This window comes from Eptesicus fuscus, chromosome 6, assembly GCF_027574615.1.
Source record: "Eptesicus fuscus isolate TK198812 chromosome 6, DD_ASM_mEF_20220401, whole genome shotgun sequence".
Lineage (NCBI taxonomy): Eukaryota > Metazoa > Chordata > Mammalia > Chiroptera > Vespertilionidae > Eptesicus > Eptesicus fuscus.
In genome coordinates this window covers 106,069,130-106,081,389 of record NC_072478.1, presented here as the reverse complement: position 1 = coordinate 106,081,389, position 12,260 = coordinate 106,069,130, and the positions used below count along the sequence as shown (strand labels likewise).

Genomic DNA, 12,260 nt, shown 5'->3' with positions numbered 1-12,260 from the left:
TTAACTTTTAAAATACTGCTGGATATACAGGTGATCAATATAAAATCTTTCCACAAAACTTATATTTAAAATTTTTCATATGTTTTCAATTTTAAATGTTAAAAAATAACTGAGATGATACCAAAAATCCTGGCCAATTCTTGTTTCATTTTAGGAACTTACTTTGTAAGATGAGAGATATGGAGGATTTGTTTAATTTTTTGTGAGAAAGGGGAGAATTAAATACAGAATTCAAAGTGGCTCAGATGGGTAAATCCCACTAAAGAATAAATATATTCTGAAATCCTATTTTCCTGGCTAGTCTTTAAAAATGTGTCCTGACCAATCACTTTCTTCTCATAAAGACAATGAAAAGAAGCAGAGTATTTCCAGGTAGAGACTGCAAACAAGAATTCAATACTTGCCTTTATCTCATCTTGACTAGCAAGCAGGCTGCTACTAGGGTTGATAATGACTCGATCTTCTCTCTTTGGATAATCTGGGTTTTCCAGTAGAAAATTACAAAGTCTGCAAAAATAAATGAGGTTATTTTCAAACTGCTTCCAAATCCCACACCTGCCCATTGAATCAAACACAATGTTTGAAAAATGAAGTCCTGCCTGGCCAGTGTGGCTCATTGGTTAAACATCAACCTATGAACCAGGAGGTCAGTTTGTTTTCTGGTCAAGGCACGTGCCTGGGTTGTGGTCCTGATCCCTGGTGTGGGGCATTCAGGAGGCAGCCAATCAATGATTCTCTCTCATCATCGATGTTTCTCTCTCTCTCTCCCTCTCCTTTCCTCTCTGAAATCAATAAAAATATATTTTTAAAAAAATGGTTAAATTATAAATTTTTATGTTTTAGTACAATAAAAAAAGAAAAAAAGGCATTGTGGTATACTCACACATTCAAATCATAATAATTCTTCAAATGAATTATTTCCTCAATATACCCAGTTGCTACATCTGGAAATCTTGCTTCCTGGAAAGGAATAAAAACATTATGTACATTTCATCCATTAGAATGTTTTCAAATTGCAATAAAAATCAGATGTCAGTCCTAGCTGGTTTGGCTCTGTGGATAGAGCATTGGCCTGCAGACTGAAGGGTCCCGAGTTCGATTCCAGTCAAGGGCACATGCCCGGATTGTGGGCTAGATCCCCAGTAGGGGGCATGCAGGAGGCAGTAAATCAATGATCTCTCTCATCATTGATGTTTCTATCTCTCTCTCCTTCTCTCTTACTCTTTGAAATCAATAAAAATATATATTAAAAACACACACACACACACACAAAAAAAAAAAACAGACGCCAAATAATTATAAACTAGAAAAGGGCTATAAAGCAAGTTTGTGTCTGGCTTAAAACTTCACACCAGGAGCCCAGATTTATCTGTCTATATAGAATATGGAAAGATCGCTGGGATCATCTGGTCCTCTGCTCCCATTTTGTAATGTCCTTCATTCTTTCAATAAATATTGAACATTTCTGTCCAAGCAAAGGGATTCAAAGTGGAATAAAGCACAATCTAGTGCTTACCCTCAGGAAGCACACAACCTAGTGGGCCAAATAAAAAAATCTAGTGAAGAAGGGTTAGGAGAGTGTCCAAAGGCAATGGGCAGCAGGATCAGGACATAAAGCCCTGTACTGTTTATTTTTCTGAGAGAGAGAGAAACATTAATTTGTTGTTCCACTTATTTATGCTTTCATTGGCTGACTGGGATTGAACCCATAGCCTTGGTGTATTGGATGACACTCTAATCAACTGAGTTACTTGGCCAGGGCTCTGCACTACTTTTTATTTTTTTTAAAAAATATACTGTCATTGATTTCAGAAAAGGGAGAGAGAGAGATAGAAACATCAATGATGAAAGAGAGTCGATCGGCCTCCTCCTGCACACCCCAAATGGGGGCTGAGCCCAAAACCCAGGCATGTGTCCTGACCAAGAATCTATCTGTGACTTCCTAGTTCATAGGTCGACACTCAATCACTGAGCCACACTAGCCAAGAAAAGATGGAAATGTTCTACTCTGTGCTTTCCAATATAGTAGCTGTTCAGCCCCATGTGGCCATCAAACACTTAACATGTGATGAGTGGCAATGAAAACAAAACTTTAAATCTTAGACATTTAAACTTAGCCAGCTGCATGAGGCTACTACATTGGACAGTGCGGCTCTAGGTAATCTGGTAAACCTGCTTTAAGGGTTTGACTCTGGAGTTAACTCAATGTCTTTTTTAAAACTGGGGGGATTGCTCTTATGACAGCACCAAGTTATCCATAATCTACAGCTAGAATCCCCAAGGGCTTGCTGGGAATTTAAAAATAGATTAAGAAACTCTGATTTAACTTTCATGTTTCTCTTCTATTCTATAAATGTACCCCTTAGGAAAGTGAAGTCCACACTCACAATGTTTTTGCAATAAAAGGAAACACAGTATATTTAGTGTCTATACTTATTTACATAATGAAATCAAACTTACTGTTTCTTTCACTAGTAGTGCAACGACTTCTTGGTCGACCTCATTAGCTTCTTGCCCCCAAAGGTGTTCCAAAGTGGGCTCCTGAGACCCTGGGAGTGGAAAGGCTGGGCCTGGCTCCTCGTCGTCGTCGTCTATTCCTAGCTGTTGGTCTTCAAGCTCTCCTAGAGGATGGGCGGGCTGAGGAGAAGAGGGGCCTGGAATGCCATCGTGAGGGGGTTCTGGTCTTGGGAAAGCCGGCCTTGGGAAAGCCAGCCCTAGGGGCTCATGCTGATAGAACAAGGGGCCCAGCTCTGCTTCAGACTGCCGCTCCCGAGGAACAACCTGGTTTGCTCTCTCACGGGGCTGTTGGTTTAGAGACGGGAAGAAAGGAGGGTTTTCTAACCAACAGTCGTCTTCGATGGTCTGATCATCTAGCATATCAGCTGAGTCTCCGAGGTTTGATAAAAGGTCTGTCTCTGAGTCTTCGGATGACTGGTTCTGAGTGTCCAAAGGATCATTATCTGGAATAAAAAGGCCACTTTTTCTCCAGATGAAGATTTTTGGCCCTGATCCGGGGTTGACAATATCATTTGTTGCTTGGTTATGACTTGGTCCAGGCTTGGGTTCTCTTTCTGTTTGGCCACTTGGATTAATTAATTCAGAAACTCCAGGAGGCCCATGATCCAGAAATTCATCGTAGTCATCCTCGGAATCATCCTGTGCCCCAGAATCAAACAATGTGCTGTTATACACTGCAAAATAGTTGTTCTTATTTGATTCAAAGGCTGCTCTAGACTTTTTAGGCCTTTCTTCTCCCCAACTTTTGAGATCTTGCCAATGGGCAGCTGGTTTGATGAGATTGGGTCGTGATGTTTGAGGTTTACTTGTCTAAGAAAAAATGAAATTTTAATAATAATAATTCAATTTCTTTCCTATGTCTATGGCCTCCTTATGTACTTATATGCAGCTTCTGAGATAGGACAGGAAAGAAACAAAAACACCTCAACCACAAAACTTATTCTTCACACTTGTGGTAACACTAAAATCTGACCATACTATATTCACTATAAGAATAAAAACAGCCATTCTTATATTGAAGTCTGAATTATAGTTTGAATTATAATTTCATCTGAGACCACTAAAACAAAAACTACTGTAGAGGAAAAAATGACAACACATTAAAAAAAAAAAGAAAAAGTTTTTTTTCCTTCCCACAAGACTAGAAAAATTTAGTTAGATAACAGCAAACATTGGTAAGGCTATGGGACACTGGCAATGAAATTAGAAGAGCAATTTGGCATTATTTATTAAAATAAAAAATGTAGCCCTGGCCAGTGTGGCTCAATTGGTCAAGTATCATCCTATGCAACAAAGGATCACTGATTTAAGTCCCCGTCAGGGCACATGCTCAGGTTGTGGGTTCAATCCCTGGTTGGGGTACCTGAGGGAGGCAACCAAGCAATGTATCTCTCTTTCGATGTTTCTCTTGCTCTCTCTCTCTTAAAAAAACAAATACAATTAAAAATAAATAAATAATGTATATCCTTATGCTCATCATGGGTTAAGTTTAAGAAAACTCACTTCTGTCAGGATGACATCATCATCCAGGTCCTCTTCATGTTGCTGAGAAGCTGGGGTGACCGTCATTGGAATGCCTTCTTCATCAGAGTCATCAGATATGGTGATGGGTCCATCTCTGAGATGGATCCAGTCTAAAAACAGGCAGAAAATACTGTTACCAGGAGGTGGGCACAATCACATTCTGTTCTTTAGATTTCAGTTTGGGGATGCAAAAGGTCAAGTCTGAAGCCAAGTTCGTGGCTGGTGCTATCTCCTCAAGTGACATAAGCATTAAGAGCCATGTTTCCATGCTGATCTTTGGCAATAACACATTTTGGGCCGAAACCGGTTTGGCTCAGTGGATAGAGCGTGGGTCTGCGGACTGGAAGGTCCCGGGTTCGATTCCGGTCGAGGGCACGTGCATTGGTTGTGGGCACATCCCCGGTGGGGGGCGTGCAGGAGGCAGCTGGTCGATGTTTCTAGCTCTCTATCCCTCTCCCTTCCTCTCTGTGAAAAACCAATAAAATATATTTTTTAAAAAAATACATTTTGGGAACCACTTGAGAAAATCTGACAATTCCTTATGCTCAAGATTATCAACTTTTTCTTATACTAGGCTGGAAAAATCTGTTGATGAATCTGTCAATTTCTTAAAATTGAAGTCTCGACAGCACCTCATCAGGCACCACGGCCGCTTCCCTTCCCTAGAAGCTCCACAAGGAAGAAAGGACATAAAAGTGGCTGCCAGGTGGCTCCCGACAACCAGCATGAACATCAGCGGGATGGATCTGAATTCTGGGCCGGTAAGGGCGTCCCACCGCCTGCCTGGAGGGCCAATCATGTCCCCACCCTGACCCCCGGGACCCCACCTGTGCACGAATTCGTGCACTGGGCCTCTAGTATAGCCTATATTATTTCAATCCTCTGAAAATTGAAAAAAAAATTTTTTTTTAAATATATTTTATTGATTTTCTTACAGAGAGGAAGAGAGAGGGATAGAGAGTTAGAAACATCGATGAGAGAGAAACATTGATCAGCTGCCTCTTGCACAACCCCTACTGGGGATGTGCCTGCAACCAAGGTACATGCCCTTGACCGGAATCGAACCCTGGGACCTTTCAGTCCGCAGGCCGACGCTCTATCCACTGAGCCAAACCGGTTTCGGCTGAAAATTGAAAATTTTTTTTTTTGTGGCTCAAAATATGGTCAATTTTGGTAAATACACTGGGTCTATTTCATACATGTCTATTATGTCAAGTTTGTTGATCATGTTCTTCCAATATTCTATATTCATACAATTTTTGTGTGTGCTGGGCTCTCCCAGTTATTTGAAGAAACATGTTAAAATCTCCCATTATGAGTGTAGATTAGTTCATTTCTTCATTTCTTCTTCTAGTTCTGTCAGTTTCTGCTTTGTGTATTTTGACACCATGTTACTAAGTGTGTAGGGATTAGGATTGTTTTATCTTTCAAGTGCACTGACTCTTATCATTATGCAATCTTATTAATACTCCTGGCTGCAATGTCTATTTTACTTGATAATTTGCAGACATACCAGTTCTTTTTTTTTTAGCTGCTATCTGCATAATGTATCTTTTTCATTCCTGTAGTTTTAAACTCTATTTTACCTTCATATTAAACTTATTTTCACTAGTTTTAGAATTCTAGGTGAATATTATTTGACAATTAAAAAGGACTGAATTACTTATACATGTAACACATGGATAAAATTCATCTCAAAATAAATGATGCTGGGCAGAATAACTCAGGCACAAAAAGTACATACTGCATGCTCCATTTATATGAAATTGTATAACAACAAAAGGTAGGATCAGTGGTTTCCTTAGTCCAGGAGTGCGGTGAAGACTGGGCAAAGGGGCATAAAGAAATCTTTCTGAGGTGACAGAGATGGTCTATGGCATGACTAAGGTGATGGTTATATGGGTGTATTCATTTTTCAAAACTCACTGAACTATACACTTAAAATGTGTGCATTTATTGTATGTAAAATTATCTATAATAATCTTCTATAATAATAAAAGCATAATATGCTAATTAGACCAGACATCCTTCTGGATGAAACTGGGGCTGCAAGGGAAACCCGGGTCCCGGGTGCCAGAGGGAAGCCGGTGACGGCAGCAGGGGGAAGGAAGGCCTATTCTTGCACGAATTTCGTGCATCGGGCCTCTAGTAGTTCAATAAAGATGATTACAAAAAAAATCTACAAGGGTTAGCGGAAACCGGTTTGGCTCAATGGATAGAGCATCGGCCTTCGGACTGAAAGGTCCCAGGTTCGATTCCGGTCAAGGGCATGTACCTTGGTTGCGGGCACATCCCCAGTGGGGGGTGTGCAGGAGGCAGCTGATCGATGTTTCTCTCTCATCGATGTTTCTAACTTTCTCTCCCTCTCCCTTCCTCTCTGTAAAAAATCAATAAAATATATTAAAAAAAAAAATCTACAAGGGTTAGCATAATAAAAATTATTAATACAGCTAATAAAAACAAAACAACTCTGGATGCCTAAAAGAAGTCCTCATGATGGGTGCAATACATAAAACCTGTCTAACAGAAAAATATACCTCCAGGGAGCACCCTTCTAGCTGCTTGATGGGATGCTCCCCAATTCATGAATTGCTTAATAAAGCCAATTACAGTTTAAAAGACCACCACCACCACAACAACAACAACAAAAAATTACTCCAAAGTCAATGTTTTCCCAAAAGGAAATTATTGTTCTTAAAGAAACTTTCAAGTATATTTAAGACCTAATTAAAAAACAATCACAACATTAATTTATACATGTTCAGAAAATTTGGAAATGAGCATATATACAAAGTATAGCTATTATTTAAAACTTTCTTAACCACAATAAATTATAGCTATAATCACTACCACGTTAGAATATTCAATTTAGAAAAGCCTTAAAAAATAAGTATTTCCACCCAGCCAGTGTGGCTCACTTGGTTGAGCGTCTTCCCATGCACCAAGAGGTTTGACTCCCAGTCAAAGCACATGTCAAGGGTTGTGGGCTCGATCCCCAGTGCAGGGCCTGCAGGCGGTAGCCAACTGATGTTTCTCTCATCAATATTTCTATCTCTCCCTCTCCCTTCCTCTCACTCTAAAATCAAAGTATATTTTTAAAAATCAATATTCCGCAAAGACTGGTTTGGCTCAGTGGATGGAGCGTCGGCCTGCGGACTCAAGGGTCCCAGGTTCGATTCCGGTCAAGGGCATGTGCCTTGGTTGCGGGCACATCCCCAGTGGGAGGTGTGCAGGAGGCAGCTGGTCGATGTTTCTCTCTCATCGATGTTTCTAACTCTCTATCCCTCTCTCTTCCTCTCTGTAAAAAAATCAATAAAATATATTTTTAAAAAATCAATATTCCTTTTTTAGTACTCATAATTTGCACAGCTTAAGCAATTTTATTTTTCTCAATTTATTTGCTTAATAAAATTTGCTCAATTTTAAATGCTTTGAAAGCCAAATATACTAGTATATAATTTATCCCCTGCTGGAAAAAAAAAAAAAGTCAGCATAAGCACAAAATATTACCAATGGGAAAAAACAATCACAAAAAGAACCTGGGTACAACCTCTTTCATGAAATTTATACTTGCAAAAATGATCTTTTCCTACTCATTGGCTTAACATTTCTTCTTAATGATGTAAAAATGTGAATCGGGATTTGGCAGGAAATTTCATGTGTTTAGGAAAGTTATAGAAATGCAGGCTTCCTTCCATTTATGAATCAATGAATTTCCCCAAATTTAAAGCACTGTAAAATGAAAGAATACATGTCCTAAAATTCCCTATAAGGCTAAACCAGAATCTCCTGGTAAATACTTTAGCAACAGCTTTTGTACTTTTAGGTCTGGAGGCGTATTCCTTTGCAATCACTATTCCTTCAAAAATAGGGCACTGCCATTTTTCTCAAACTCCAACTTCTTAAGATACAAGGACTACATGTTCACAGTTCTTTATAGACTGTGAATTCATAGCTTATTAATCTACTTGTGATGGAAGCTTCTTAAACTTTAGTCATGCCATTAGGTATCACCATTTGACACAAAATTCTAGTTTGATACGTCCATTTACACCTGATGCTCTGAGACCTAAAAATGAGACATCTCTGGATTCTGCATGGTGCAAAACAGGTTCATTTTAAAGAAGATATAACTGTAGTACTAAGGGGAAAATGGTGAAAAGGAGGAAGTGAGAACCAACACTTACCTTGTCCCTGGTGGCAGTGAAAGTTGTTCAAGTGAATTACCTCTTCATTATTATTTCCCTCTGCCATTTTCAAATGTGGACATACACATTTGCTTGCTAATATCTAAACATGGTGACAATCTGTTCCAAAGGGACTGAAAAAGATGAAAAAAAGAACATTAAGAATGAGGGAAGTATCAAAACTCTTCCCATGTATCTGGTGAAAACAACACAAAAAAACAACCAACAAACCCTAACTGAATACATAACTAAAAAGCTAATAAAAGAGGAAATAACCCTATATAATAAAAGGCTAACATGGCAGGACAACCAGTTGCTATGATGCGCACTGACCACCAGGAGGCAGACGCTCAGTGCAGGAGCTGCCCCCTGGTGGTCAGTGTGCTCCCACAGGGGGAGCGCCACTCAGTCAGAAGCCGGGCTCACGGCTGGCGAGTGCAGTGGCGGTGGCAGGAGCCTCTCCTGCCTCAGCAGCAGCTCGCTCCCCATGGGGAGCAGGCCTAAGCCTGCAGTCTCCTGGACTGTGAGAGGACACAGGCTGGGCTGAGGGACCCCTCCCCACCGAGTGCATGAATTTCATGCAATGGGCCTCTAGTGGAATAATAAATAAAAACAATTACTGCAAAAGAACATATAAAAGATAAATAAAACATCAAAGGACAGCCGAAACCGGTTTGGCTCAGTGGATAGAGCGTCGGTCTGCGGACTGAGGGGTCCCAGGTTCGATTCCTGTCAAGGGCATGTACATTGGTTGCGGGCACATCCCAGTGGGGGGCGTGCAGGAGGCAGCTGGTCGATGTTTCTCTCTCATCATCGACGTTTCTAGCTTTCTATCCTTCTCCCTTCCTCTCTGTAAAAAATAAATAAAACATATTATAAAAAAAAAATCAAAGGACAGATGGGACATATAAAAAACAAAAAGTATACTTAAAAACTCAATTATGGCAACCAGTGGAATGAGAGGAAATATTTGTAAGTCATTTAATTGATAAGGGGCTAAAATCCAAAATATATCAAGAATTCATATTACTTAACACTAAAAATACAAATAATCCAATTTAAAAATGGGCAAAGGACCTAAATCCTTTCTTCCAAGTAAGATATTCAAATGGCCAACAGAAAATACATGATAAGACACTCAACATCACTAATCATCAGGGAAATGCATATCACCTCACACCTATCAGAATGGCTATTATAAAAAAGACAACACATAAATATTGGTGAGCATGTGGAGAAAAGGGCACCCTCCTACAGTGTTGGTGGGAATGTAAATTGGTAACATAACTGTGCAAAAAAGCTTGATGCCTTATAATTACAGTGGAAGATATATATCCCCTAAAGACCCAACAATCCACTGATAGAGAAGTCTGAATTATGGAAACACAGCTTATATGTACCAGGTCTGTACACAAGAATGTTCACAGCAGCATTAATTCTACAAGCCAAAAACTAAAAGGGACACACACACATCAATGATAGAATGCACAAATACATTATGGTATGTTCATACAATTAAAACCTTATACAGAAAAAAGAATGAAGCCATTACAGTCACATACAACGTGGATAGATATTAAAACATAGTTACTGAGTGAAGGAATCCAGACATGAAAGTGTGTGTGTGTTGTGTGTGTATGGAATATTCCATTTAGATGAAGTTTAGGCACAGACCTAAACTTATCTGTTTAGGGTGAAACTTATTTGTGTGTGTTGTATTTCGCAATGAAAAGTTAGGAGAAGCAAACCCATTATAAGGGGAGAAAAGTGGTTGCCTATGTGAAACAGTAACTGAAAATCAGAAGGAGAGTATTATTACTTTTAATTCTTTCTATAATTTGATTTTGAACCATTTTCCTTTGAAAAATTACAAGAATGAAAATCAATCAATAAGAATCAAAAGGGTATAATTATAACTGCTCTGGGGCCTCTTTAGTTCCAAGATCCTATCTGTAACTTACCCACTCAACATTTTTCTTCATCCCTAAGAAAATCTCAATTTTACTTGCCTTCCTGGGAGAAATTATGTACTTTAGAGGTAAGCTCTCCACCCTGGTTTCTCTCATTAATGTCTACAAAGAGTTAATAGTGAAACTAAAAGCTTCTACACAGCAAAAGAACCATCAACAAAACAAAAAGGCAACCAACCGAAAGGGAGAAGATATCTGCAAACAAGCCTCTGATAAAGAGTTAACATCCAAAATATATAAAGAACTCACACAACTCAACCACAACAAATCTGATTTAAAAATGGGCAGACATGTATAGTCACTTTTCCAAGGAAGACAAATAGATGGGCCAAGAGAGACATGAAAAGATGTTTAACACCACTAGTTATTAGGGAAATAAAAATAAAACACAGTAAGATGCTACCTCACACCTGTTAGAATGGCTATCCTATCTACTACAAGAGTAATATGCAAATTGACCATACCTCCGATACAACCACAAGCCACGCCCACCAGCCCATCAGAAGCAAGTATGAAAATTAACCCAACCAAGATGGCTACAGCCACAGAAAGAGCAGGAGGCGTGGGTTGCCCCCGGTAATGGAGGAAGCCAAGCTTTCCGCCTGCCCTGGCAGGCCCAGGCCTCCACTCAAGCTACAAAGTTTCAATTATAGAAGATAAATATATCCCAACAAAAATGGCTGAGGCCACGGAGTGAGCAGGAGGCTTGGCTCCGCTCAAGGCTACAAAGTTTCAATTATAGAAGATAAATAGGAGAGAAACCAAGATGGCGGCATAAGGTAAACACCTAACTGTTGCCTACCACAACAATTTTGAAACTACAACTGGAAAACAGAGCACACACTGTCCAGAACCACCAGAAAGCTGGCAGAGTGGAAAACCTACAACTAGAGAAAAACAGAGAGGGGGACGCTGAGCCTCAGGAGCTGTGGAGGTGCGGAGATCCGTGAGCGCGGAAAGGGCGGGCAGCTGAATACGCGGCAGGCTTGCGCAAGGAGAGGAAGGGCAGCTGACTCTGCGTGGCTAGCTTTCTCGTTTGGGAGAAAAGCAGGGCCGCCCGACTGCACTGAGGTCCAGCTGCGGTCGGGGAGAAACTGGGCTGTTTGGCAGCGGACGAGGCTTGAGAGCGGCCTTATCTCAGAGGCGCGCAGCCATTAATTCAGGCACGGAGGAACCAGCCCTCTGAGGGTGGCGCGGACTGAAACCAAGTTTGTCTGCGCCATTCTGAGACTCCGCCCCATCCAAGCTGAGCACAGCCCTCCCAGTGACTGGATTTCTCATTCGGGAGAAAAACAAAGCCCCAGCTGGGGAGAAACTGGTCTGTTAGGCAGCGGGAGAGGCTCGAAAGCTGCCTTCTCTCAGAGGCGTGCAGCCATTAATTCGGGCACGGAGAAACCGCCCCTCTTAGGGCGGAGCAGACGGGAAACCAAAGCTTGTCTGCGCCACCCTGAGACTCCGCCCCATCCAAGCTGAGCACAGAAGCTCTCCCAGGGGAGACACTGCTGATCCTCACAGCCAATTGGCTTGGAGATCAATTCCCGCCAGTGATACCAACAATCCCAACCACTCTGAACTCCAGTTTCTGGGGACACTCGGGGGACCCAGACGCCTACGGGAGGGACTCTCGGCCGGTCGGAGAGTGAGAGTGACTTTTCTGTCGGTGTGGACGACATCAGATTTCAACCACTCTCATAAGGGACACATTCAAGAGGCAGACTCAGTGAGCACCAAAGCCCTACTGTGTCTCCAGCACAGCAATTTTTCCGTTATAGATACAGCAGGCCCTCACAGCCAATTGGACCGGAGGTCAATTCCTCCCAGTGTATCAACAGCAATTAAGGCTTTTAACTACACCAAGACTTTCCATCAGCCCACAAAGGGGAGTACCAAGAGCGACCACCTAGGGTGATTGGGGAAGCTATAGGTCACCGACCACACAAAGCCACTCCATCAACACAGGGAGGCAGCCAAAATGTGGAGACATCGAAGTATGTCACAAGTAGGAGAAATAGATGAAAGCAAACTAATGGACGACACAGTGTTCAGAACCATATTTATAAGG

The 12,260-nt window shown here is 41.1% G+C and overlaps 1 protein-coding gene across 8 annotated transcripts in view; it reads right to left on the bottom strand.

Annotated features, from left to right (window-relative positions):
- Positions 1-12,260, bottom strand: part of RNF216 (ring finger protein 216) — a 111,904-nt gene that overhangs the window by 86,475 nt on the left and 13,169 nt on the right. For 7 of the 8 annotated variants that reach the window (XM_008156004.3, XM_054718177.1, XM_054718181.1 and 4 more), the window contains exons 2-6: positions 8,229-8,362; positions 4,021-4,151; positions 2,461-3,327; positions 884-960; positions 405-507 (exon numbers count right to left, since the gene is read on the bottom strand). In XM_008156004.3, the coding sequence (XP_008154226.2) occupies positions 405-507; positions 884-960; positions 2,461-3,327; positions 4,021-4,151; positions 8,229-8,295 (1,245 nt within the window). In that variant the 5' untranslated portion in view covers positions 8,296-8,362. The remainder of the gene's footprint in view (positions 1-404; positions 508-883; positions 961-2,460; positions 3,328-4,020; positions 4,152-8,228; positions 8,363-12,260) is intronic. The other variant, XM_054718180.1, reaches the window with a different exon arrangement.